Consider the following 27,460-nt stretch of genomic DNA (forward strand, 5'->3'; position numbering starts at 1 on the left):
GGCAAACAATGGCAATATCTCAAAGCTGCATGAAGGTGTTTTCGACCCAGCGACACCATATGAACTTCTTCCGATATCTATTGCTGCGACAGGTATGCTGGTGCGAGATACGAGGTACTTGGATGTTGGCTGCTCCTGAGCCTCCTCAGCCTTGCCAAGCAGCTCCTCCCGGATAAGCTTCCCTCTTAGCTTACTAAAGTATAGCCGAAGTAGTGCCGAAACTGAATGTCATCACCAAGCGTCACACCATTTCGTGACCAACATTCATCTGAATTTATTCACGACTTGGATTCATCACTTTTATCGCTCTCCTTGTCCAAGAGCCTCTCATCTATTTCCGTGTCGCAACGTATATATTACTCTCTTCGTCAATTTCTGTGTTGTCTGTCTTGTTTTCGTGAAGGATGGAAGGGAAGAAGGTGGTGGTCGTCGGTGCTGGCCCAGTCGGATCGCTGGCAGCACTGTATGCCTCCTCTCGCGGGGCTGTGGTGGAGATATATGAGCTGCGTGACGGTAATTGCACTCCCCAGATCAACTGACCTTGCTGCTGCCTCGTTCCCTGATGATTTTCTGCGCGACGCGAGAAGCAGGCTCGTTAAGGGCTGACTTCTTGACCTCCATCATTCCTGCTCCTCCCCTCTCCTCAGGTCGTCTGCACTGGCTAATCCCATGGCCTGCCTCCCGAGACTAACCGACGTTGTCTCCTCCTAGACCTTCGCAATGCGGACACGACGCCTCTCAATTTCACCAAGTCAATCAATCTCGCCCTATCCAAGCGGGGCATCGACGCTATCCACTCAACAGGAAACACCGATCTTCTTGACAAGATACTGGGGCGGACTATCCGAATGTATGGGCGGATGATCCACCTCCGCTCCTCCAGTGGCGCTTTACTTCAACAGTTCCAAGCATATGATGTTCGTGGCCGATTTCAGCGTTCTGTGGACCGTGGGGAACTCAACAAGGTCCTCCTCGACCATCTGGACTCGTTACCAAACGTCAAGTTCTTCTTCCAGCACAAGATGACAGGCGCGGATTTCCGGAAGAAGAAGGCTTGGTTTGAAGTTATGGACAAGACCAGTACCACTCTGTCGGACCGTCCTCAGGAGATCGAGGTGTCTTTCGATTTCTGCATCGGTGCAGATGGTGCCCATTCTGCCACGAGGTATCATATGATGAAGTTCGCCCGCATGGACTATTATCAAATATATATTGACTGCTTGTGGTGCGAGTTCACCATGCCTCCGACCAAAGAGGGGGGTTACGCCATGCCCCCAACTTACCTGCACATCTGGCCGGCTGGCAGTTTCATGTTCATCGCCCTCCCCAATCTCGACAATACTTTTGTGTGCACGCTGTTTGGGCCTGTCGAGCTGTTCACCAAGCTTGAGAACGGGACGGATGCGGAGCTGATCTCGACCTTTGACAAGTACTTTCCTGGAGTGACCACATTTATCCCACCTGCAGACCTGGTGGCCCAGTTCAAGCGCAACCCACACCTGCCACTGATCAGTATTAAATGTTCGCCGCACCATTTCGGGGATAGCGTCGTCATCGTCGGTGACGCTGCCAATGCAATGGTGCCTTTCTATGGTCAAGGGATGAATGCAGGATTGGAATCGGTTCGCGTTTTATTCTCTAAGCTCGACCAGGCGTCGAACAGAGCAGAAGCCCTCGCCAAATACAGCGCCGAACGAACTGAGGACACGCACGTCATTGCAGACCTGGCGTTGGCTAATTACATCGAGATGCGTTCTTCTGTAACGTCTCCATTGTACAAGTTGCGCAAGTTCATCGAAGAGAGGCTCGACAAGTATGCCCCTAGCTTGGGATGGGCAACTCAATATTCACGAGTCAGCTTTAGCAACATGAGATACAGCGAGGTCATCAGGAGATCAAAGAGCCAGAAGCGTATACTCACGACTCTTCTGGTTGCTGCGACAGGAACAGGCGTGTTGGGCACGGTGGCAGGTGTTTGGTTGTTTTGGACGAGGTTGCGGCATCAAAAGATGTTTGGTCTCCCATGGCCTAGCAGGTGATATGCTGGGGGCAATTCCCTTGACTCCGCAAGTCCAAATGTTCGCAGAAACTGCCCATGTCAACACCAGTCTCTCGTCGACTCCTAAATTTTTGGCTGACACCGTCTTACCTCCTCTCCTTGGCCTTTCAATTCATCGACCACAAACATCTTGTCAAGCGTTACCTTTCCTTTCCTTTCTCAAAACCTGTCACTAGCTACATCATCTCCTCAAGTCAACATGGCACAAGCCGCTTTCTCCGTTGGTTTCAGTCTTCTCGCTCGCCTCAAGCGACGATGTGCTCCACCAGACCCATCCACTGCACCTCGAGTCATCCGTCGCTATGCGAAATTCACTGTCTCACTTCGTGTGAGTGCTCGATTTCTGGCTTCGCCGTCATCGCCGACTAAGATACTCCAGATTCTGAATGGTCGCGCTCGCAGCAGACGCCAGATTAGAGGCCAAAATGCAAGCAGCATCCCCATGCTGAGACTGTGGAACCTTCCAACTGACCTCCAACTCGAGATCATGGACCACCTCAACAAGCCGTCCCGAATTGCCCTAGGCCTCACCAGCAAATAATTCGCCGACATCACTCGCCTTGCCAAGACTGATCTCACTGACCGTCCATCTCTGGTGGAGTGGCGAGTGGCGATACACTCCGCACATTTCGGATCGACGGATCCCAATGGTGCAACTCAAGACCTACTTCCCTCGAAACCACCGTCTCTGCTGGATCTGTCTCAAGTACACGCAAATCAAAAAAGGTAAATGGCATTCCACCTCTCGAGTTAATATGGTCGACGGCAACTACATCGACCTCCCGTTCTTGAGGGAGAGGCCGGTGAGAAGAGTCTGGGCGCACGAGCGCTGCATGAATTTAAACGAGTGGTCACACGGCTATAACGTGGGTGCGTGGGCGGCGAGGACCGCTGGCGTGATAGGCAGCTGTGATACCTATTATGCGGTGAACGGCGGCCTCCGGCTAGCTGGTTAGGAGGTGTATATGCACTAGGGGGGTGCGCTCGGGCCCGTTTGGACACGCCTACACATCAGGCGGATCTGAGGCGATACCAACGGTATTCTGCAAGTGAGAAAATACGCTGCGACAAGAGTCGGAGGGACCGTTTTCTTAAAAAGAGACGGAAATGAAACAGGCTTTACTTGCATGACAATCCTTTGTTTCCCAAACGCGCACCATGTTGATTGTGGAGAAGTTGAGAGTCAGGTCGACGTCCTGGCTCCAGAGTCGCTCCTATATATCACCGACACTACCGCGATCTGCCTTAGTGTCCGTCCTCAACAATCTCCATTCGGCACCGGGATCGCGTCTCTTTCAACGTGAAGACATTCGACAGATGAACATCCGACCTTGGTTCGACATTTGCCTGACATTCGTCCTTCTCATCCCGAACAACGTGCTGACCTTTTAGTTGTTTCTTGGGTCGACGGCCCCTTTTATATTCTTTTTCTAGGGGTTGATCTGTGTCCCTCCTTGGGCCATCCAACGAAAGTTGGACATCGCAACATGATGTCCAAAGCGTTCAATTTGGTCCCTCCTCTCTCTATGAGAGAAAATTATATGTATGCTCACGTCGTTCAGGTCAATATTCTCCACTCTTTCCTCATCACTTTCCATTCTACTGACCAGAGACTACGACGGTTGCTTTGAGCCAGCAAAGGTTGACAACGCAGAGACCGTCTTGGTTATGAATGGTCTCCCATGTTTTGAGAATTAGCATTACAATTCTACCCGAGGCGCGAATCAAGCCCACAGACTGCCGAGCCTCTTTTGAGCACCGGCACAAGAAATCGCTGTGTAGTGGCAACAAGGTCACCTAGCCCAGAGTCATGGATTGATCAGTGGACAACAGCTCGCACTTGCACTATGGCAGCATGGCAGGCACAGGGCAAGGAATTCCGCATCAGCAAGCTCACGAAAAGATCTTTCCACATTTCTTGTCACACTACATCATGCCCCCTCAGGACAATATACAAGTATACGTATCACTCGATTTGCCTCAGAAAACATCCTTGTCTCAATACTGAACAAGACTATGGCCGCCAGAACAGGCAAAGGGTAAACACCAAGCCGAAGAGCACGTCTCGGGGTCGCGCCGATTCCATCAAACGCGGAATGCCTCGAGAGAGCCAAATCCATCAAGGCATGGTCGGAGAAGGAGCCAGATCCGAAAGTATAGTCTCGCACGACACCAATCAACAAGCAAACATTGAAGTATGCGGTGAGCAATTGAATAATGTGCATTCAGTTAGTGATGCAGCAGATATGGGTGAAAGGTACAATCACGCCCGACCAGGTCAAAATTGCACTCCTTGAACCCCGCCGAGAATTGCAGCCTCATGAGAGTAAATTCCAGCATTGTCAAGTCCTATTGCCACAGCTGATCCAACTAAACCCGACACCATTCTCTAGGATATCGGGGATCATGGGAAGTTCAATGCAGCCGGATTGGCAACCTCTCAGGTAGGCTATTGTCAGTCTCCTTTGCCAACTCCTGGGAACCAAACATGTCTCACCAATACACACCGCACCGCCATCATTGTCCTTCTTATGAACATCAGCTGCAACCTCTTCGTTGTGTACGTCCTCTACGCCGATCACACAAGTCAAATTTGTGGCTTCGTCTTGGCAGACATGGCCTGGCCAGCTAATCCCGCAGCGAGGGAAAGATGGCGGACAAAGGTGCTTGTCAACCTGGTGGTCAGTGTCAGCCCGCGTTTCATTGCAGGCAGCGGTGATGCCCGTCCGAGTTGAAGGCTAACGTCCTGGTTTACTACCTCAAGGCCAAAGAAGAGTATCCTCTCCATGTCATTACACAATGACAAGAGATCCAATACCGTGTCCAGTAACAAAAAGGTCACAGCACCAAATACGGAGACCTTCTTCTCGGCCAAAGTGGCCGGGATGTAGCAAAATCGCTTCGACGGGTGGGATGAGGTATACCCAGTACTCAGTAGAGTTGGGCTTCTAAATAGACAGCCCTAGCAGGAGCGTTCACGAGTTGTCGCCACGATGGGATCCTAACGTATGGAATGAGGATTGACATCTCGACCAATGCATTTACTTCGGTCAGGAAATGTGGTTGACAGGTCGTCATATAATCCGCTTCTCTCTGAGTTGGGTCGGCGGGCAAACTCGCCACAGACTAGTCAAATACCTAGGTGGCAGTATCATGATATCCGTTCCGTACCCAAAATAAAGGACCAACGCCTACCGCTAATAATGATGACCCGGTGGCATGCCCTGCCCCGTTTATAGATATACACCTTGTTTCAGCCTTGCCAATGTCGGGTGGCGCCATCCTCATACTTGTCCTAACCAAATATCCGCCCTAAGATAAAAGTTGTACCTCGTTCTCTTTGTCCCCATCCTGATCCCTCCCTCCATCGCCGCCGCTAACGTCCTTCTCTCCTCTCCCTTCCAACAATCTCCTCTCAACTCTCACTGGCTTAAATTGGTGCCAACAATCTGGCGCTTCAAGAACATACCGATTCATCGCCTCTCGAAACCTTCTCTTATATTCCCTTGGAGATGTCACTGTCGGTCTGTTCTTGTTTCCGCCACGCACCGGAACAAGGCCACGATCTTTGATCCAACTTTCGAGTTTCTTGTCCCATGTATAGGTGCGTATACAGTCAATGATGCCCACGACAAGCTCTTTCCGATTCTCGTCGATAGCGACCATTAGCGAATAGTCCATGACATTTTGGCGCGCCAGGAATAGAGTGTCATTGTGGACGGACGACCTCAAAAGTTTCTTGCTATGTTCGCGAGCAAAAAGGGGTGATTCGTAAATGAACTCGACCATGTTCTCATCCAGCAAAACTTCGCCCTTTTCGCCCGTTGCGTTCATCTTGCGGTTTCGCATGCTTCCCTTCAAGTCGAAGATACGCGTGGGGACCCGGTCATAGAATAGGTTCTCCATTACCAGTAGGAACCAGTTGTATTCGAGTCCCGTCGAGGGATTCTTAACGATGATCTGGTAGAAACCGAACATCTTGGCGATTACCGAGGGTAACTCGTGGAAGAAGGCCTCTGACATGATCTGAAAGTAATTTGGCGCGAACTTGAGGAAGGACTGCGTTTCGATGGGGGACAGTGATTTTAAGATGAACCGATCATCTAGGGTTTTCAAGAACAGCGACCTGGTCTTGCCACCCTTGGAATCCCATTTCAGACACCTTGAGAGCGATTCGACAAATCTGTCAGCGACACCGCATTTCCTGCGAACAGCATCAAATTGTTCAGCGAAGAAGATCTTGCACAGCATCTTGGCTGGGCCTTCCTGGAACTGATATTTGAGATGCGTCCCTGTCTTGCGCAAGAGCGAGTGCATGACATCAGATTGCAAATCGTCAGTATGGTCGTGGCCGCTAAAATCACTGGCGATGTCCTCTTGCGGAGCTCGGTTCTGCATGTTCTGAAGCATCGTCGTGTAATGTTGCGAGTCTAACGCAAAGGCAATGATGGAACTTGGCTCATCCTCTCGCACAATGATGTCGCAGTCAGCGAAGATGTGCTCAGATGCTCCCAAAGGATATTCTAGGTTCGTCCAACCGCTCGAGGACCGTTCAGCCCAGAAGTTGGTCAACATCTTCATCAGCGAGGTGCGCTCATGTTTCGGGAGCTCCTTGAGATCAATATCTTCTTGAGACATCCGCATTAGATCTTCAGGTGAATCAGGTAGAAAGATCTCTTCCTCCGCTTCGTCGACATCGCTCCCGTCCTCAGCCTCAGAAGGCACTTGGCTCGAGGGCTGAATGTCAGTCTCATTCTCTGCAGCGTTGGTTGCCGGTTCTTCATCGTGAGGCTCAGCCCTGCTTTCCCCCGGCGAACAAATCTTGGCCATGCCTTCGGCGGTGCCTGATGCCTTCTCCATCTCCCCCGCCGGACGGTCATCATCTTTGCCAAAGATATCATCGGCATCACCGCGTTCATCCATAGTTACATCGACGTCCTTGATTACCTCGACGATGGGTTTCGGTGCTGCAAGAGGGTAGACTCTTGACTGCATATTTCTTGCAGCGCGTTGCCTTCTCTCGCGAATCCGCTCCCTCTCGAACTCGCGACTCAACTGTTCGAAGTGTTTGGCAAGACTGGAGACTCTAGATTCTTTCCGGTTTGTAACAGCTCGCGGTATCAATGACTGACCCTTTGAGAATGTCTTGTTCTTCAAATGAGAAAAGCCTAGTCGCTCAGAGAGCTTTTTATCAGGGGTAATCAGGTCGGGGTCGCTGTTATTAGCAGATATTGCTGGACTTTGTTTAGGGAAACCGTTCATTGCATTGACGGCTGACAAAGTGCTCGGAGTTGTCTGAGCAGCTGATGAGCGAAGGGCAACAGAACCAGCAGGCTGCGAGTGAGCTCGAGCAAGCCCCGGTGAAGACTTCCCATCAAGTCGCCTCCGTAAGACATCAGATGCAGAGGCGTCACGGACGCCAGGCTGAGGCAGTTCAATCGGCTGAGTCTGCTGCGCTGGGACAACAATCTCTGGGATGTCTGGGGGCACCTCCATTTTGTCAGGGGTGGGAAGGCTGATCCCATCTTCACGCTGTTCGTTCTCACATGTATGATCCGGGGTCGAAGCCAGTGAGTTCTGCTTGAAAATGTCTTCCACAGGAAGGATTGCATGTTGGGCTGGAGGCGCTATCGCCAAATCGAGGTGTTTCACATCTTCAACGTTATGGGGCCCATCCAAAATAGAGGGGAGGTTATGGATGTCCGCCTTTGTGACTTCCGACGATACTGAAATGCCAGTCTCATCCGCAGGGCTAGTAGCATGCTCCTCCAGTACGCTTTGAAGAAAACTCTGGGTCTTTTCCGGTGAAAGTTTGCTAGGCCGTCGCGCTTCGGTCGGTGTTTCCACTGTCTCTCCTTTCTCGTCAACGACCTCTTCAGTGGGAGGCGTGGTAGCACCTTCATCGTCGGATTTTAAGGACGCAACTGAAACATCGCGGTCGAGGAAGATCTTCTTGAGTTGCAGAGTCGCGAGTCGGTGAATGTCTGTTTCCGAAGGGAAGTAGTTCCGCTCAAAATCTGCAAAAGAGTCATCCCATTCAGACACTTTCTCTTGTGTAGCCCGTAGGACAGCGTTAAGTGGTATTGTCTCCCAGTATCTCGTGTTCGTATACCGTTCTTGAAGCTGTTTGATGAGGCCTGCGTGTTCTTCATTGGCTTTCTTTGTTAGTCGTTCGATCTCGGCGCGACATGCGTCAGCTGTTTCGGGCAAGACCGCCTCTGCGTTGATGTTCTTAAGACGAAGCTTGACAGACACCATGAATTTCGTGATGCGGTGTTCCAGGCGTGTGTAGAAATCATTTCGAAATTTCAAGTCATTGTCGATCTTCCATGTAAGCCTCATTCTCGGCACAATGATCTCAAGGAGGTCGATTATATCATAATGGACGCGAAGGGCAAAATCTTTATATCCAAAGTATCGAAAATGATCCCTGTGCAAGTCATGCGGGCAGATCCCGGCCCGAGCATGGAGATCTGCACTCCAGAATGAGAGTTCAAGATACTTCCCGAATGAATATTTCCAAGTGCTTGTGGACATGGGGGTAACAGTGGTCTCAACACCACAGATCTTGCACTGGCTCCACATCAAAATCACATCCTGGAATCCACGCATCTTCGATGGGTATGGTTGTACAAAGACTGTGATCTGCGCTTCGCCGTGGACGTACTGACGATGATGCTCATGCATTTTCTTTTCGCAGGCGTCGGATGGGCAGATGTCATTTGCCCGGTAGCACAAATCTTCAACGTATTGCCCAAGAGTACAATCTGCCTCGAACTCAGCCTCGGTCTCATGTTCGTTGTAAAAACTAAAGGCAAGAAGGTCCGGGCCAGAGCAGGGGACGGACGTCTCCGTGGAAACTAGACTGAACAAGACGACAATGTTTTGGTGAGCGAAGGGGTCAAAGAGATTGCGGTTTCCCGAGAGATAGGTCTCCCACTGTTTTTTCTGGCTTTCATAGTTGTAGACCGCCTTATCATACTCGGCATCGTGTACCGCGTGGATGATCTCGCGAACCTTCTTGCTTGCTCCTGCAAGAGGTCTATGAACCATTTCTGGCTGAATCAAGGTGAACTTGGAAGTCTTGCCCTTATCTTCCATCGTCTGTTCGGCCGAGAGATCCTGGTCACGGAGCCGCTTGAGGTATGCAACGCGTCTTTCCAACTCTCTCGCACGCATAAGAAGATATGGCTGCATGAATTTGACAAATGGTGAGGCTGAAAGGATGCGGGTCTCATGCTTAAGGACAAGGTCCTCATAAAACGTCGGCACAGGTATGTCCTCTGGTATGTGTGCCGAATCTGTGCTATCCATCCTGGCTGCCTGAGCAAAACGGACTTCTTTCTCCAGAGCAATGATTTCTGCATTCGAGACGTCTCCAGTTTCAGCAACATGGGTCTCAACTTTTTCAGTGTTTTCGTTAACATCTTGCGACGTCCCTTCATTGTCAGTTGCCGCAGCCTTCGGAAGAACGCTGGCAGTTGTTTCAGTGGCATTAGCAGTAGGTGCGCTCGGTATCAGGGCAAACTCATCTCTCATCAAACAAGTTTCGAGTTTCAAATTATAAACAACGTACACCATGAATTCAGTGACGTGTTTGATCTTAGACAAGGTCTGCCGGTCGGCACCTCGAAGTGCAATTGTACACCCAAGCTGAGGGGGGCACCCCGAGAGATAAACGTAGGTTTTCCTTCGCCCGTCAGCCACGAAGGTCTTTACTTCAAAAGAGTCGCAGCGACCGAAGGGGTCTGACAAAGAGGTCAATTTGTCCATAGAATGGACGACACGGGCTTGCGTGCACCGTGATACAGCTTCGAGAACCGATGACTTTACGTTGAAAATGGTTGTGATTTTTGCTTTCTCCAGTAGCTCAAGGGCGAGGCCAGATATGCTCCGCTGAGCCAAAAGGACGTCAGGCTTCAAGGCGGCGATGCGTCCAACAAGATTGGCCAGATACTCCTTTTCTTGCCTGATGACAGGGTCCAGACTCATGAAATGCTGTTCATGCCTGGCATATTCAAGCGCGAAAGTGATGATCAAAATCTTGGGATTTGTGTGGGACCGAGCCATACTCTTCAAAGCCACGTTTTTTGTGAAGATCAATCCAGAAATGTATGCAGTGTCACCCGGTTTGCCTCCGGGGATCTTTTTCAGCTTGACGTAGTTACGAATGTCTATGTCGTCTCCACCCTGAACATCTGGGTCGACGTCGTCGGTGGCTTTGAGCAAGATCGGAATAAGAGCATCCTCCCAACTTTGAACTTTTGGTATGTTCGCATCCCTGAGAAGTTGCTGAAGCATTTTATGCACATGTTGGATGCTTGCACGATTAAGTTCCATGGCTGGTGCAGCCATCCCATGCATGGATGCACTTCGAATCATTCTAGAACGGCCTCGGTAGATGCTTGCCGAATCTGCCAAACTGTCTTGTTGATCGTCTTGATTGCCGGGGATGATGATTTGCAGTCTCTCTCTGGTTGTTCTCGGGGTGCCACGGTGGATGCTGCTTGAAACACTAAGATTCCGCTTCCGAGAACCTTTGAGTGCTTCTATGTTACGTGAACTGATGACACTTGCTTCATCCGCCTCTCTCCCCAGGTTAAGAAATCCAGCGATACTTCGATCCCCGAGTCGAGAACGGCCCTTGCGCACGGCTGCCAACAGACCACCAATCGCGCTTTTCTCGCTATCAGGTTCACTGCGGGACAATTTATCTTGGTTCAAGGCTTCGTTGATAGACTGGTCTTCCTCACTGGAAGGATCATCCGAGAGATATTGTGCGAGATCAGGATCAATGATGCTATCTCGGTGAAAAGCTGAAGACTTGCCAGCTTTGAGTCCCTCCTCGGCAGCACGACGTTGGAAAGGTGCTCTGTCTTCATGGTACGCTTTGAAGTTGCGTATGTGCTGGTGCCTGGAGTGGTGCCTCTTGTGGCCGTGACCAATAGAATGAGTTGCTTTCAAAGATCTGGAAGAGCTTGGACGAGGTAGTGGTCGATCCGTGGTATCAAATTCCAGCACTGCAGAGTTACGGTTAGCGCCATCGAAAGCTCGTCGCACCGGAAAGCTCATTGTGGGCGTCCTGGCCATCTGTTCAAGAGACTGGGAAGTAACCGAAGTATTGTCATCCTCAAATCTGGGAATGGCGCGGGTAAATAGAGAGGGTTCAGGAGTCCGTGGACGAGCATTCGAGTCCGTCAAAGTCAGGTCTTCAGCAGAGTAATCGGAAGAATCATCGTCGTGGGAAGTGATTATCGATTCGCAGGGTTTGCAAACGCGAACAGCACTGTTGGACCCGAAATGACTTCCGCTGATGAGGACCGTGCACTTGTTGTCAAAGATCTGACCGCATGTGCGGCAATGGTGCTTTCTTCGGAATGTCGTGAACTGCTCGCCGCAATGGAAGCAATCCTTTGCGTTCTCGTCTCGCATCCAGAACTCCTTGCTTAACAACTTGCTGCGTAGCTTGCTGAGCGGTCTCGGCTGGTGAGTACGATTGATGACAATGCTCCGTGTATCCTCGTCAAGCTGGTCCAGGTTTGTGCGCAACAGGCCGGCAGATACCGAGGAGTCTGATGAAGTCGTTCGCGAGGCGTAGAAACCCGGCAATCTCGACTGATTTATTTTTGGAGCTAGTTTCTCGGGTGGTCTCTGCTCCAAAGTAGAGAGAAGGGGTGACTTTAGGCCAGAGAGTTCGTTAGGCTTGCTCTGAGAGGCTGACGAGGCTTTCGTCGAGTTGATAGCATTTTCGGCCAAGAGGTCTAACGGATTTATATGCCTTTGGTGCGAAGCATTTTCTTGTCTATTCGCCGCCACCACCCGAGTAGCCGATCTCTCCCCTTGAGGTGAGGCCAGTAGCGGTGGACTAGCTACACCATCGGCATGGCTAAAATGACTTTGATTTGAGTTGGTTGACAAACCTCGATCATGGGAGGTGGACACCCCTCTGGCACTCAAGAGCGGCGAGGTTATCAGCTTATTCCCCCTGTCAGAGAAGGAGGTCTCGGTTCCCTGTTTGGAAAGAGCTTTGCGCAGACTCTCGCTGTCTGCGGAGGTTGTCAAACTCCGCTCATGGGGAGACTCCAGCTCGAAGCCAGAACCAGCCCTGGAGTGGTTCGTCGAGCCGACAGCATGGATATTCACAGATGTGACAGAAGGGTCAGCGAGGTGAGAAGAAGGCTGCGGAGGACCCGTGGGCGAGCGCAGAGCAGGAGTAGAAGGTATGGAGGGTTTCGAGATGCTGGTGGCCTTGGAAGACACCTTTGATGGGGGTGGATCGGTCGGAATCGTGGCGTCTGAGGCTGTCAGGCGTGGAGACGGGGCTTTGGATGTGAGACCGGAGCTGAATTTGGAGCTGGCTCGATCGTCCGCCACTGGCAGAGCAGAAGACACTTCTTGAGGAGAGTCGTCAGCATCCTTGGAAACACCCACTGTAGCCTTCAATTTGTTGTACAAGCCGGATATGCCTCCTTGTATTTCGCTAGCCAAAGACTTGTTCTCCGTCTGAGAGGAGGCAGTGGGAGGGTCGGTGTAGTCATTGAAGACGGTCAAGTTGTTCGACTGGGATGCCGCAGTATGGATGCTGTTGAGAGCGTGGTTGAGCGCATCTTGATCAAGATCGTGAGACAAGGATGATTTGGAGTCCCGACGAGCTTTTCTTCCGAGAGGGAGGAAGATGGAAGATGCGGAAGGACTGTCCCTGTCTTTCTGATTGCCCTTGTCCTTGTCCTTGTCCGGTGGGTTGGAAGTAGTGGAAGAAGGGGACATGGTGTAAGCCTTGAATTTTTCGTCCGTCGTCAATCTGGAGGTCTGCCGCCCGCATTCAGACGGGTATCGTGGTGATACTCGGATGGCTTCATGCTCGGAAACTCATCTCGAGTGATGGTAACAGATATCGCCACGGTTTGAGGAGATGGGTGCCACCGTCGGCAACAACGCATGGAGCAGCCTTGGGACTGTGTGACTGTGTGGTCGTCGATGTGAATGCGATCATTATTTCTCCACAGAAGATGAAGCCGCAGAAGGCCGCCACCTGCGCCACATACAACTGCACTAACAAGTAGGTATCCAACGTCATGGCTTGGCAAAGGGCGTCGCGTCAGAACGCGTCGGTCAGACTCCCATCTGCGAACGTGTGGGTGCGCATTCGGCGACCTAAAACACCGACATTCAGCAATGCCCGTTGCGACGACGATGCAGCTTGTTCACACCGACCGTGTCTATTCGCATGCATTACTCTGCCGGAGCCCATGGAATCCCAGAAGCCATGGCTGGCCGAATTCATCAAGACCGCCCTCGATGCGTGGTTCGGCGAGGTCCAAGGATGTCGCTCTGCCGAGTTTCAGTTCCAGAAAATTGACGGTAGTCTGAAAGCAAGCTACAAGGCGGCATGTCGAAAGACTGTGCGCTTGCTAAAGGTAAAATCGCATTCGATCCTTGGATTGTCCTAGGCGGCTAACCGTTTCCATCAGCCTGCGAAACTTGGTTCTACCGAACCCAGGGGCGAGATCTCTGATGGAATACACAGTATAGAGACCATCTTCCCTCAGGGCACGGCAACTGAAATGATACAGTCCGGTGCCCAGCAGGGAACACTCTTACACCTTATTGATCCTGTCCTTCGAGTCACCCCTCATGTCAACCCACCGAAACCATTGCTCCAGATTACAACCTGCAAGATTGTGGAGGAGACGGGTCGGTTGGGACAAGGCTTCAATTCTGGCTGTTCTGTAACTGAGGACCCAGATGTACGCGAAAGGATGTCTCAGTACTGGGTCCTGAAAAGACGCAATCGTGCTCCCTCGAGGCCGGTCTCACGTGCCAGCACAGACTCTTTCCAATCGCAAGTTGATTGCAGCACACAGGCACATCACGGGGCTACAAAACCTGATGAGGACGCTGAGGAAGATCTCTCTCAGCCATTCTGCACACAGGTACCCATTGATCTCAGTGGCTGGAGCCTGACCAAATCATCCAACCCGGCGGCCTGCAAAGTAAATGGGTCAGACACTAATGGCAAAGGCCATTCTCTCGCGTCACCCCAGGATATAAAAAGACCAAACGGCTCTCCAACCTGTCTCCCTTCAAAGCCCATGCAAGAGCCTGTATCAAAGGATAGTCCATTCGCGCCAAAGAGGGAAAGCAATAAGCCCCACGTTGAGATCCTATCGTCCGCATCCAGAAATACCAAGCAGAGACCAGGATTTGAATCGAGAGCTCCGTCAAATTCAGCCAATCTTACCCCGCCCCGACTTCTGAGTACTCCTGCCATCACAACGGGAAACGACCAAAGTAGCCCTGTGGAAATGACTGAGCTTGGGGCCGACATTCCAGTTTCTCCGAGAGAGTCGGGAGACCACAGCCACGATGAGCCATCCAAGCTGGCGACGAAATCGAGTCCTGGAAAGCGAGCTGCTGTCCCGCAATCGGCTGAAGTGCCGCCAAGTCGTTTTCAGCGTTGGCGGGAACAGGCACAAGGAGGCAGATATATTCCTAGACACATTCAACATATCCCACGAGAACAAGCAAACTTGTTGAAGTCGCTCTTGGAATCCGGGAACAGCTGGCAGCCACCCCTTGTCGGTCGTACACCGAGACCGGGAGAGGTGCCTTTAGCCCTCCAGGTGCAGCTCTGCGACGCTGCAGATGAGCGAGCAAACAGCCGCGCGTCGTCGCCAGATGATACAGAAGCTGAGGCCTCAGGGAAAGATCTACCTCCGGCTCAACATGAACAACGCCATGAGTTGGCATCGGCCCACTCGAATGAAGAGAATGCCAGCGATTCTGAAGAATTCGTCGCCTGGTCTCAAAGTCCGCCAACTCAACAGCGGCGAGTACTCAGACTGCCACCAAACAGTCCTCCCCCGAACCTAGAGCGACAGAGACAACCTGCCCGTATTGCCTGTGACGGAGAAAATCAGGAAAGTGCAATGCTAAGTGATCCCGATCCGTCGCTCGCAGGCTTCACCAGCCAGCAACAAGGGGATAGAGTTAAGTCACCATCTAATGATCGCAGCCCTAGTTTTCCTGGACGAATTTCAAACGACGGTGCTGATCTATCTTCGGCTGCGGAAGTACCACATTCGGTGCAATTTCCGCATGCTGATCCGAATGACAAGAGCTCGTCCCAAGAGGAAATAGCTTCCACGACCACAAGGGTGTCAGGTGGCTCCAGTTTGGAGAAAATACAAGTTACAAGAACGCCATACGGTGGCAAAGGCTTAAATCTGTCCCGGCTCCTTGCTGTACGAGACGCTCCGACAATTCCAAAGAAAAGGACTAGTGATAGAAATCCTGCTTCAACTTTTGTCCCTGGCACCTACAATGAACCAAGCTCAGGTGAGATCGCTGCAGCTGCAACAACAGAACGCACCCAGGGGGCTCTGTCGGCAAATGATATCTCAGATTCGACTACTAAAGAGTCGAACCAAAATAGCCCCGCCGTAACAAATGTTCAGTCACAAGATTGTGAAGCAATGAAATCCAAATACGAAAATGTTATCCTAGGAGAGCCCTCGAGCTCTGTCGGCAGTGCCAACTTGGACATTTCGCTTTCTGGAAGAAATGGCTCCCGAAGAAATATCCAGGATCTTCCTGATCAGCAAGGTCGGGGGGCTTCTGGCGAAAGCGATGACCTGGGTCCTCAACCTCCTAATCCGGAGACAGCGGGAGTAAGAGTGGTTGACGCTGAACCATGCGCGGAAGGAGCTGATCAGACTGTGGCAGACAGTCCAAAAGAAACAAGGGAAGCAGCTGGTGGGTCTAGTGGAAAGGCCACTGCAACCCCCATGTCTGAGGCTCGCGAGATGCTTTCGGTTTCTGCAAAAAGGAAGCGAACAGGTTCAGGAAGCAGCGACGTCCCAATGAAAACGCAGCGGCGGGGCGAAGAAGGCCTGGTCGTCGGTCCCGACTGCATACCTGTCCTCGAGAGACAGATAGAGCATCACGAGCACCGATTGAGACAGATTGCCAAGCCCAAAGATTCGATGCGACGTCCTGGTTCACCTCCAATAGAACCGCCGCCGCTCCAAAGCTCTCGCTCAGTATTGTTTGGTAATGACGCCGGCATCTCACCATCGGCACACACTCCAGAAGGTAGATGGCTACTCGCCTTGCTCGACTTGAAGTCGCGCGACGCCAACGACACAGAACCTAGTGAGGAAAGAAGACAACATTCCCCGGTGGCCTCACGGTCGATTAGTGAGGCCAAGGTCTCGACAGCTCATTCTCTCTTGTCATCTAGGCTCGATAACGACGACAGCAGCGATACATCGGAACCGTTGCCAAACCAGAGAAGGTGCAGCCGGCAGCCAGAGTCTACAGCTATGGCACCAAGGCAGTCGTCGACACCAATCACTCGTCAATCTGCATATGGTGGAGGCTATAACGAGGACGTCAAAGCCATGCCAGATGAGTCGGACGGGACTGATAGTCTCTTCAAAAGGTACCGGGCGTCATATCCCGACTACGAAGGGAAAGTGGATGATTTCCTCAACTCATACTGCTTTGTCAAGGAAATCTGGATCCGCGAACAATGGCCCAAATCGATACATCCATCCCATCTCGACGATGCTGTTTTTCACCATTACCACAGCTATCAGCCTTATACAAGGGGTGCAGGAACAGCAGCTATGGGGTTTGTTGAATTCTTTCATAAATTCGTTGACCCAAGACACCATGAAAGGATCATCAGACCCTCTGACCTCGAAAAGCATTCGAGTCGAGATGCTACAATGAGAAGGTCGACTCTAGGCGACATCTTGGTACCCCAACGAGAGCAAATCTTTGGTACTGCGCCGGTTCCGCCAACCAAGACAATAAAACCACTGACAGCAAAAGAAAAGATTGCCGAACAACGTCGGCGGTTTGAGCGTCTTGGCCAAGCTAGGGAGCACGCCATCGAAGATCGCATTGATTCCATCGAAAGATGGCGTGAAGGTGCTGCTCGTACCGCCTCACCCGAATTGGGAACGCCCGACGTTGACAGGAGTCTTTCACTGCGGACATCAAATCAAGAGTCTCCAGACCCACAGGCAAAGACCTCAATACCTATCACCACATCCCAACTACGAAAGCCTCCTAATCTATCTGAGAGCCTATTCGTCAAGCCTGAAAGAACTGCCGCAGTCGACAGAGCAGATTCCACGAGAGCCACGAGAGCCACGACCACCAGGAGCTCGTCCGTGCGGGCCAAGAAGCAACCACCGATGCGGGATTTCTGGAGTGGCACAAGCACGGCGTTCACCATATTCGAGCAACGGTATGCTAAGCTGGCTGCTGAGAAGAAGAGTAGGGCTTCCAGTAGGACTGCGCGTTCTTCCCAGTCTGGGCCGAACAGCAACAGGCATAGTACCGGCACAGGCGCGGATGTGTTTTCGTGGCGAACATAGTAGTTGTAACGGAATGAGCGTTATAGCTTCGAGCTTATTTATATTGTATCCTGAGGTGATATACGTGCTTAAAAGAGTATTCGGCCTTCAGATGTATTATGTTATCAGCGTTGAGGGTTCACTCGGGGCAAATATCCTTCCGCCTCGCTGCGTCTCTCAGCTACGCACGAAAGCCTCGGTTCCGACAATCACAGAATGCAAAATGGTCCAGAGTCCAGGCGTAGCCAAGAATCATGGCGCAGAAGCGGGATGATGCCAAATAAGTCAAATAACACATCAACCGGCCTCCCTTCTACATATCTCGCACATCCCTCTCGGAAATCTGGGGGTTGGTCTGGCAACTCCTGAGACTTGAGTTGTGATTTCACTCTAACCCTCGCGGCCGGTAAAAGGGGAGAATCTAATAAAGAAACATACACGGACAGGTAACACCTAGTATTCGAGGGCTTCTCGCAGGCAAGGCGATACCATCAATCTCGAATCTCGCCACTGAAGGAGTGTTGCTTCACCAGGACCACAAGGCCAGGCTGTTAGATTACCCAGGCAGGCGGCTTCGACGATCCAACATCCAATATTCACAGACATTCTGCCACATATCGCTCACCTCGTCACCGACTTCAAAACATTGGTATAAGAAGGAGAAAGGAAGCCAGCCAACAAGACAGCAAGCAAGCAGGGCCACCTATTCACTCAGGCTCTAAGGGAAACAAAATATCACTCGGCCCGCAAATCAAGGACAACCGACTGCTTTTTCTACTCGGGCAAGCTGAAATCGAAGTCCCGCCGACACGTACGAGGATGTCTCGCGTGGTCCTAGCCACCAGCATTACTCACGCCCTTGTCGCGGTCGGGCATACTGTATGGTCTTCATTCCACGTCCCATATCCCATGTCTCATCTCTTGCATCTCACCATCTCTCTCGATTTCCATCCCCCCAACCACCTGTTGAAAGCTTCCCCATCTTTGTCCTGCATCAAGGCCAACCAAACTAACGGATGAATAACCAAAATCCAGGTGCATGGTCTGAATACCTTCGCCCTACCGGCATGGACGTCCCTCCCGGCCCTGCTGCGCTGCTATGCAAAGGCAGGCTGGTACCAAGGTAGCGTCTTCTTCAGCATCGCCGCGCTGTTTACGTACCAGCTCTCGCAGCGCGACCCGGCGACGTGGACCACGATCGAGCGCGCGATCACTGGCCTGACAATGGCGCTGTACTGCGTGAGCAGCGCGTGGTATTTTCGGCACGGTGATAAGGCTACGGGCATTGTTACCGGGTTCGGCGGAGCGATGTCTGCGCTGACGCTGATGAAGTAACTAGACTAGGTAGTTAGTGATGTCAGACTGTTTTGCGAGGTGGAAGGATGGTTGAGTCTAGGAAATGGAAACCGAAGGAAAGGGGGATTGATTGTTCGTGGCATGGGCACGGATGGGGTTCCATTGTATTCTTTTTGATCCGACCCAAGGCATGCAAGCAAGCAGGAAGCAACATATGATCTTTTTCTTCAGGGAAAAAAGGAAAAAGGAAGGAAAAAAAAAAAAAAAAACCACAAATTCACGCGTTCTATCACAGCCTTGCTTTCCGCGTCCCTTCTTCCCGCTTCCCATCCCCATTGCCTTTTCCCAGAGTTCCAGGCTCCATCAACGCCTCATACGCCGTCCTCACATGTGCGGGCATGCCTTCAGAGGCCGGCCGTCCAAGCACCCCGCCCTCATTAGCCACCCAAACATGCATGCTCCCACCAACCGCCTTAACTATGGGGTCGCCCTTCGCAAAGATGCCGACCTCGTAAAGTACACTGGACTTTCCTAGCTTTGCCACGCGGAGACCAACCTCGACGACACCTGGGTAACTCACGGAGCCGAAATAGTCGAAGTAAGTGTGCGCGATGATGGCGGCCTGTGGCGATCGGTCCATCGAGTACCCGCACTTTTCAATCAGATACTGGTTCGCTACGCTGTCGCAGAGGACGCCGTAGTAGGGGTTGTTCATGTGCCCGAAGACATCGTTGTCGTTCCTATATATCCTCACCACAAGGGGGATCTGTCGTTAGATGTGTTTGCGCATGGGGAGAGTAGAGACAGTTGATGGGCAGATTTCAATCGAATCAATCCCGGGCTCAGAGGAGGACCAGGTCGGTACGTGGGAGGTAAGGTAGGGAGGAAGGTAGGAACTCACCACCGCAGCCTATACTCCAGCCGGTATGGGTAGTCTTCTATCTTGCGTTTCCGCTTCGACACGATATCGAGGCCAAGCATTGTTCGTTGAAGAAAAGAGACCGCCGCTTTGCTGTGGGGTTAGGTCGAGCTAGTATTGGCTCTGATATTGTCGCTTCAAAAACCCTCGTTCGAAACGTATGTAAGGAGGACTGCTGGACCAAAGAGGGATAAACCGGCTCGAAAAGTGCAGAAAGGGAGTATTTCCAAATGACCGTTACACCCTTGCTGGAGAATCAAGTACGAGGTACGTGCGCACTACAGATCGGACCTTCGAGACGGAGAGACGATTAACTGATTGACCGGTTGCTCTCGAGGATCCAGTAGTGTTCAGCCGAGCGGGCGACGACCGGAGCCTTGTGGTGTATTTTTGAAGCTTCAATGCCTCGGCTGATGACATAAGAACACTGCTCACATGACGATATACAGCCTCGTCAGCCTCGCCGCTTCAGGCATGGGTAGTTGGGGAAACAAGTCCTCCGTACTCGGTCTAGGGGTGCGAAAAAGAAAGAGAGAGACTATGATCCATTGGGAAGTGGCATGCAGCAGTAAGTAGTAAAGAACCGTTTCATTAAAAGGAAACCAGTTGTTGTAGAGACCTGATCCGACTAAAAATACACCTGCGCTTGCCCCTATGATAGATCTATGTCCGAAATCTAGCCCAATAAATACTCTTTTCGCAATGCATAAACAGCGTCCCGAAATCCCTCATGAATCAAATGGCGTTCCTCAGTTTCTAAATGTGGCTCACAGATGTAAAGAAACATTGGTGAAGTCGTCTGAGCCTCGAGGGCCTCCGGCGGTCCTGCTTCGCGCTGTGCTGGGCAATACCTGGAGACCCGTGCTGCCTACGGGTCCTCCAACAGCCACACCTATCTCACTGGCAACATGGTTGTTCTTGGGGACCATCCTCTTCTTGTCCTTGTTGTCGTCGAACTGTGCCTTGGCCGCCTTAGCCATGTCGTCCGTAATAGCTACTGTGTAGTTTGGCGATTCCATCGATCCAGCAGCTGGACCCCCACCGCCTGGTCCGTCAATGGGGACCTTTCGCACCGCCGACAACAAGGCACAAACGAACTTGCTGCGGTGCTGTGCTCGGACGAATTCAGAGGCATAGTTGCCCTTATGCTGGAACTCGACGCGGAGTTCAAGCTTTGACAGGTCCGCAATAGACATCAGCTGAATTTCAACCGCCGGCGTAAAATCCCGTTTGTGTTCAGCGACGTATTTGAGCATCTCGCCACGGAGAGTCTCAATGTCCTCGAACGACGTCCCCACCGACACGTTGAGGGTGATTTGCTCTCTGAGCTCCTTGGACCGCGTCAGGTTCTTGATCCAGACGCCGTTGATAACGCTGTTGGGGATCTGGATCATCTGCTTCGACTGCACCTCCCTGAATACGGAATACAGAAGCGAGATCTTCACGACGTCCATTTCGACATCGCTGACGTTGATGCGGTCGCCCACGTCGTAGGGGTGTTTGATGAAGACGGTAATACAGGCGGCAAACAGCTCACCTGCTGTACTGGCGAACAGGAAAGAACAACCAGTGAAGGTTGTCCAGATTTGGGTGTAGTGATTGGCAAGGTAGTTCGAGAAGAAAGCGGCGTAGATGAGGAAGACAAAGATCAAGACGATGACAGCCAAGACACGGTCGAGGACTTTGATGGCGTCTTTGACATCGTTGGCCCCTTCCCAGATTGTCTTTCTGTCGTTTGCGACCTTCTTCACAAGTTCGATCATCTCTTCCAGGGTGAGGTCGCCGTTCTCATCGGCATCGACTTTGGAGTGGATATAGGCAGCCTGGGCTTCGCGTCCAGGCCCGAGCATAACGGTAATGGCGGCTTGATCCAATTTGGTCTCTCCAAAGTTCGTAAACGAGTTCCAGATACGTCGGGCAAGAGCTTCGGAGCTGACGGGCCGTTCGAGCGCCGCCTCCACTACCGGGCCGGAAGCAGTGGGCATGAGGACTTGTCTTCCGGCGATGTCGCTGACCAGATACCCGAGCACGGACGTCGCACTCGCAGCTGCGTTGCCTAGATTGGTCATGAAGACTGCCGTAGACTGGTCCTTGGTCTTCAATCGGCCGAGCCTGTCCTTTCGGTAGCCCTTGGTGTCCCAAATATCAAGGTCTTCCTCCACGAACGATGGATGGTTGTCATGATATCGTTGCCGCGAGACATCGTACATGGTTTCGATCGCTCGGCTGAGAGTCTTGAGCTCCTTGATGTTGTCGTAGAATTGTTTGCCATGGTAGTTTACACTGACCATCTGGATGAGCATTTTCTCGACCAAGTAGAGTGCTGAGACGCCAATGGTGGCTTTGAGCACGTTGTGCAACGTACTAAGCCATTTGATATTGCCTGCGTGTGCCTTGTGGAACTCTTTGTCAAACACGTAAATGAGCGAGTAAGAGGCAATCGACAGAATGGCCCAGAAGAACAGTGACAACGGGATTTCCACAGCCTTGAGAACCAACCAGTACTTGCGGATTCCGGTATGAATTGCTCCACCAACTGTCTGGAACACAATGGGAACAGCCTGGGCCAATAATTTTGCGATCCATAAAAAGACCCAAACAACTTCGATCCAGATAAAGAGCCCCAAGAGATGAATTCCACCGGGTTCGTCCTTGCTCGTAGTCTCATAGACGGTTGAAATGGTGTTGTTGTAAAGTGATGTGATATCGCTAGTACTATTGCCGTCCAGGGGGTCGATTTGTGTGACGTTCGAGGTAAGGATTGGGGTTGTGGATGTTGTCTTGAAATTGGAATGGATCATCTTGTCCTTGTACACCGTGGCGCAGAGAACAATAGGAATGGCCAAAAGAATAGCTACGGGGACGATGTAGATGATGTACCGAAGGAGGACATTCCTTCTCAGCCGCTGCCATTTTAGACCGAGCTGTGTTAACCCTTCATCGTCGGAGTCGCTGTCAGATAATTGTCTCTGGGGTGGATATAGACCTCTGTTTATGGGTCTTGAGGATTGCCGTACCATCTCGATACTGCCGTGAGCATGACGCGTTGACTGCTTATCCTGGTAGTCGGAGATGGCATCTTGGACCGTCACAATGGCGTCTTTAACGGTCATTTTGGATGGTCAGTCAAAGAGACGGTATGTAACTTGACCCGAGATGATTCCTGTCCGAGAAGCAAAGACTCTCCAACTCCAAAGGTCGAAGGGTAACACGGAGTATTATTTAATTGGGTTCACAATCGGGGAGAGCTTCATACCTCTCTAGCAGTCCTGCAAACGAGAAGACCGTTCCTTGACTGGCACAACTCCACGTCATGTTTTCATCCGCTGTCGGTGCCACAGTCCGAACTTGCTCCTGATGCGGCGTTAAGGTTTCAATTCAGATGCACCGAGAACAGTCACGGCAGCAGAGAACCAGCAAGCCACACATATACAAAGGAAATGGGCAGAAAGAAACTCAACACCATCCACCGAGCTATGACCCGACTAACTTCCAGGTCCCGTCCTTGGCTTGGCCCTGGAGAATCAAGATGCGGTGGCACGAGACCTCGCCTGGCCGGTGTTCGAGCATCCAGGGGGATGGGTCATGTACTGTACAGCACGATGGCGAGCCCCGTGAGTCTATCACACGTGGCAAACCAGGGGGTAAAAAGCACAGGTTCGTATGGTGGCACAAAAGTCCTCGGCGAGCTGTAAGCGAGGCTTCTTTGCTGAACATGGGCAATGGGCGAGATGACGCTGCGAGGTTTGCTCCAAAAGGGCAAGCACAAACTCACAGAGTCGATGTACGAGTACCCAGTACCTCTAGAGACCCCACATAGCCCTAGACCGTTTGGAAGCGTGGATGTTGTGTTTTCTAAGATAGACACAAATTTGGGAAAAGTGGATGCAAGGCTGGACCCACATAAGAAGCCCCTTTTCGCAATCACAAGTCGAGACCGCGTGGTTCTTTATGCAATTTCCACTTTTCCATTCTTATTCAAGCCGTAGTCTCCCTTTTCAGGAATCCTGGGCTGAAAGTAGACTGATATCCTGCTTTATCTGTTAGCGTCTCGCATGACTATTGCTCAATGGCCCCGCATCCAGCTGCCCCAATTCGACGCCACCACGGCGTCGCCGTTGAGGTCTCGATACAGTCTCTGTCAGGCACGTGGCAAAAAGAAAAAAAGCGACAGCAAGCTGCCCGAGGATGGTGCTCAATCATATGGCACGGGAAAGTGTTGGTATATGTGTAGGCAGGGGGAGCAGTAACAACATCTGCAGCAGCAACAGCAAAAAATGAGCGCATTTGCAATGGAAAGTCTCGATGGCTCTAAGCGGCAAGGCCACATCAAGATCACAGATGCTGGAAACAGTACATCTCCCTCAGAGAAAGCCAGCGAGCCACTACCAACACCTCCCGGCCTGAAGAGCTATCTACTCAATGCAGTCGAGAGATACTGGTTGTTCGAATTCTTCGGCTGGGCGTTGGCGTGTGGCTGCCTGGTTGGCACCATTGCGCTCCTTGCCGTACACAACGGGAGAGAAGCGCCGACTTGGACGTTGACCGTGGGGAGCAGCCAGTATCGCAAGACGTTCGGACTGACCATCAACACGATCATCTCTGTCTTTGCGACCGCGTTCAACTCAGGGCTTTTGATCCCTGTAGCCGCCAGCATCAGCCAGTTGAAATGGATCTGGTTCCAGAAGGGGAGGCGGCCTCTGGCGCATTTTCAAAAGTTCGAGTCAGCGGCTCGGGGCCCCTTGGGGTCTCTTATACTCTTGTGGACTCTGCGTTGTCGGTAAGCTATGAAATAGAAGAAAAACCAGAAATGACCTCTCCCCTTCACGGTCCTCCTCGTCGGTTCCTGGAGCTGACGCAACGCAAGACGTCTCGCGTGTCTAGGAGCTATCATCGTGATCGCCGCACTGGGCACTGGGTTCTCCTTCCAAGCTCTGGTGGTCTACCCGCTGCAGCCGGTTCAGGTGGACGTTGCGAGGATCCAGAGGACGAACCTCAACTGGGGCAGCAACTCTCTGAGTACGTGTTTCCTCTTCCCTCTCTCCCTCCCTCTCTCTCTCTCTGTCTCTCTGTCTGTCTGTGCGCGGCTAGATGTTTTTTATCGTCTTCTCTCTCGAGACTGATTGAATGATTGCTGGGCATAGCCACTAGTCTTTCCAACGACATGGTCGGAGCGATATATTCGGGAATCTACCAGTACACGGACGTGTCGCAGATGAAGAACGTATCCTGCTCGACGGGGAACTGCACCTGGCTGGAAACGTACACGTCGATGGCCGTGTGTAGCGAGTGCCACGACGTCACGGCCTCGCTGAAGAAGACCTGTGGCACGGCCCAGGTGTCATCACAGGCCGATGGGGTTCAGTCGGTCGTCAACATGTCGCTGCCCTACTGCAACTACTCGCTCCCCAACGGGCTCAAGGCGTCCGGAGTTCCGTCAGTCAACTACTCTTCGCTCGAGATCTCGAGCAGCACGGCCGATTCAGTGCATTTCGACGCAGACTCGGCGCTCTCGGTCCTCTCGACCATCTGGACACAATGGGGCTCCGGCGTGGCTGACTGGGGGAATCTAGGGAGCTTGACGCCGGCAAGCGACATCATGGGCATCGCAAGCACCCAAGCCATCGAGTGCGCCATCTACTACTGCGTGCAGAAATTTAACGCCTCGGTGTCCAGGGGCAAACTCAGCGAAAGGGTCATCGACACCTACGCAAAAGGCCGTTTCACCTCCCCGGACGTCTACGTGCTCGAACCACCGGCGTCCTTTACGAACCACTCGAACAAAGGCTACGCTAACGTCTATCAGAGCAACCAGCTGGGGGCAATCCGGGATTTTTTCTCCACGCAGTGGGCCGGCCAGGTGCTGGAGTTCGGGACGCCGCCGACGAATACACCCACAACGCCGATCGCGCAGTTCCTCTGGGGGATATTCTTCGAGCAATCCCCTTTTGCGCAGTTCCTGCAGATGTTTTCGAGCCTGGCCAAGTCCATGAGCGACAACATCCGGTCGTATTCGATCGGGTCGGACGCGGTCCCCACGGCGGACGGCGCCACTTACCAGGACAAGCCGCATGTTAAGGTGCGCTGGGGCTGGCTGGCTCTGCCTGCGGCGCTGCTGGGCCTCGCGCTGACGCTGCTGGTCGGCACGATCGCGGCGACCGCGCACGAGAAGACACTGCTGTGGAAGGGGTCCGGCCTGGCGGCCTTCTCGCACCCTCTGACCAGCGACGCGCGCGCTGTCGTCAGCGACGTTAGGAGTCCCCGGGAGGTGCTGATGATTGCGGAGCAGATGGACGTGAAGTGGGAGAAGACGGACCGCGGATTCAGACTCGTCAGATAGCAGCGAGTAGCAGAGAACATGTGGCCGGGTGGGAGAGATACAGAGTAGCTAATATCATGGTCATTCATTCGCAGCAACGAGACGACACGACATAGCGCAGCGTCAGCGCCGTTCCTCCCGGGCCACCCATCATGCCTTGTTGGCGGTGGCCATCACTCCCCTCCAGAGCCCTCCACTCTTCGAGACACGACCGGTTGAACTCGTCCGGGAACTCCCACATACAAGCGTGTCCGCCCCTTGTGGTGCGCCAACGACTGCCCGGAATCAACCCGTGCAACTCATTGGACAGCGCCACAGGTATCAGAATGTCTCCTTCGCCCGCCAGCACGACGACCTGCATCCCTGCTACTGCCGCCGCCAATCTCCCCACCTCGGCCCTGGTGTCGAATTCGGTAATGACGTTCAACTGCGCGAGGTAGCTGCGGAGGCCCATGTCGGTGTCAATACGAGCCATCTCCTCCTCCATGGCGGCGAGGTCGTCACGGCGGGCCGGGTCAGCGAAGAAGGCGGGCGTGAACGCCCATAGGACGACGTCGCGCATGACGTCGGCAATAGACATGCGCAGCGCCATCTCGCGCCACAGGGCAAACATCCTGCCGCAGAACGGGCCGGGCGCGGCGTACGTGCACGCCAGCGTGAGGCTGGCGATTTCGCCCTCCCCTTCGGCCCCGGGCACGCAGTAGGCCAGCGCGTAGGTCTGCGCGATCATCCCACCCATACTGACGCCCATGACGTGGTACGGCGCTGCGGCGGGCAGGTTCAGCGCTTTGACCAGGCTGCGCAGATCAGATGCCATGGTAGCCGCTGTGTAGACTTCGTCGTCGGTCTCCGGGCGCGACGACAATCCCACTCCGCGGTTGTCGTACGTGAGCACCGTGTATCCTGCCTCCGTGAAGGCTGGGACTTGTGCGGCCCAGGTTGTCTGCGGGTCCGCGAGGCCGTTTATCAACACGAGCCACGGTCTGGTCGTGGGCGTGGAGGGCTGGTGGATGGTGTAGTTTATCCGTATGGATGGGGAGATGTCGTGGTAAGGCATCTTCGAGGGGGAACTTAGTTAACGCTTCTTCGGGTTCGCCCGGCCCTTCCCTGCCCGTTCCTTTCCTTTCTGTCCTTTCTTGGTGTGTGTCAGTGCCAGTGTTAAATTCTTGTATGCCCTTTCGACTTCAACGGAGTCACACCAGCAGACCGCATAGACCCAGATTTAAAGCGCCGAGACCTAGACAGGACCGTTACATTAGAAGCTGTGCTGAATCGAGGTACATCGAGATAAGACGACAATGCTGATGCCGATGCTTATATATTACTCTCTAGATAGATGGATGGATGATACAGTACTGTAGATAGATACCGACCGGTCCGGAAATTGGCCGAGGACCTATTTACGACTCTTACGACATCAACCCTTAGAACATGCACAACAGGCTTTGATGAGACGAAGGCGCTCATCTCAAAAACCCCGTCTTTATTCTATTCCATTA

At 52.5% G+C, this 27,460-nt stretch overlaps 8 protein-coding genes across 8 annotated transcripts; 4 read left to right on the forward strand and 4 right to left on the reverse strand.

Moving 5' to 3' along the window:
* Nucleotides 1–404: 404 nt before the first annotated feature.
* Z519_00188 (uncharacterized protein) lies at nucleotides 405–2,039 on the forward strand (the record flags this gene model as incomplete). The annotated part of the gene is made up of 2 exons (XM_016757947.1): nucleotides 405–513; nucleotides 712–2,039. The coding sequence occupies 2 exons, from the start codon at nucleotides 405–407 to the stop codon at nucleotides 2,037–2,039; spliced, it is 1,437 nt and encodes a 478-aa protein (XP_016625196.1).
* A 219-nt stretch (nucleotides 2,040–2,258) lies between these two features.
* Z519_00189 (uncharacterized protein) lies at nucleotides 2,259–2,600 on the forward strand (the record flags this gene model as incomplete). The annotated part of the gene is made up of 2 exons (XM_016757948.1): nucleotides 2,259–2,387; nucleotides 2,439–2,600. 2 exons carry the CDS (start codon nucleotides 2,259–2,261, stop codon nucleotides 2,598–2,600), a joined length of 291 nt encoding a protein of 96 aa, XP_016625197.1.
* A 2,771-nt stretch (nucleotides 2,601–5,371) lies between these two features.
* Nucleotides 5,372–12,826, reverse strand: Z519_00190 (uncharacterized protein; the record flags this gene model as incomplete). Its single annotated transcript, XM_016757949.1, has 1 exon — nucleotides 5,372–12,826. The coding sequence occupies one exon, from the start codon at nucleotides 12,824–12,826 to the stop codon at nucleotides 5,372–5,374; it is 7,455 nt and encodes a 2,484-aa protein (XP_016625198.1).
* Nucleotides 12,827–13,308: 482 nt separating this feature from the next.
* Nucleotides 13,309–17,448, forward strand: Z519_00191 (uncharacterized protein; the record flags this gene model as incomplete). Its single annotated transcript, XM_016757950.1, has 2 exons — nucleotides 13,309–13,461; nucleotides 13,531–17,448. 2 exons carry the CDS (start codon nucleotides 13,309–13,311, stop codon nucleotides 17,446–17,448), a joined length of 4,071 nt encoding a protein of 1,356 aa, XP_016625199.1.
* Nucleotides 17,449–19,012: 1,564 nt separating this feature from the next.
* Nucleotides 19,013–19,438, reverse strand: Z519_00192 (uncharacterized protein; the record flags this gene model as incomplete). The annotated part of the gene is made up of 1 exon (XM_016757951.1): nucleotides 19,013–19,438. The coding sequence occupies one exon, from the start codon at nucleotides 19,436–19,438 to the stop codon at nucleotides 19,013–19,015; it is 426 nt and encodes a 141-aa protein (XP_016625200.1).
* A 971-nt stretch (nucleotides 19,439–20,409) lies between these two features.
* On the reverse strand, nucleotides 20,410–22,755 carry Z519_00193 (uncharacterized protein; the record flags this gene model as incomplete). The annotated part of the gene is made up of 1 exon (XM_016757952.1): nucleotides 20,410–22,755. One exon carries the CDS (start codon nucleotides 22,753–22,755, stop codon nucleotides 20,410–20,412), a length of 2,346 nt encoding a protein of 781 aa, XP_016625201.1.
* A 1,179-nt stretch (nucleotides 22,756–23,934) lies between these two features.
* On the forward strand, nucleotides 23,935–25,982 carry Z519_00194 (uncharacterized protein; the record flags this gene model as incomplete). Its single annotated transcript, XM_016757953.1, has 3 exons — nucleotides 23,935–24,422; nucleotides 24,510–24,661; nucleotides 24,787–25,982. 3 exons carry the CDS (start codon nucleotides 23,935–23,937, stop codon nucleotides 25,980–25,982), a joined length of 1,836 nt encoding a protein of 611 aa, XP_016625202.1.
* Nucleotides 25,983–26,046: 64 nt separating this feature from the next.
* Nucleotides 26,047–27,018, reverse strand: Z519_00195 (uncharacterized protein; the record flags this gene model as incomplete). The annotated part of the gene is made up of 1 exon (XM_016757954.1): nucleotides 26,047–27,018. One exon carries the CDS (start codon nucleotides 27,016–27,018, stop codon nucleotides 26,047–26,049), a length of 972 nt encoding a protein of 323 aa, XP_016625203.1.
* Nucleotides 27,019–27,460: the final 442 nt, after the last annotated feature.

Source organism: Cladophialophora bantiana (assembly GCF_000835475.1).
Source record: "Cladophialophora bantiana CBS 173.52 unplaced genomic scaffold supercont1.1, whole genome shotgun sequence".
NCBI classification, from domain to species: Eukaryota; Fungi; Ascomycota; class Eurotiomycetes; order Chaetothyriales; family Herpotrichiellaceae; genus Cladophialophora; species Cladophialophora bantiana.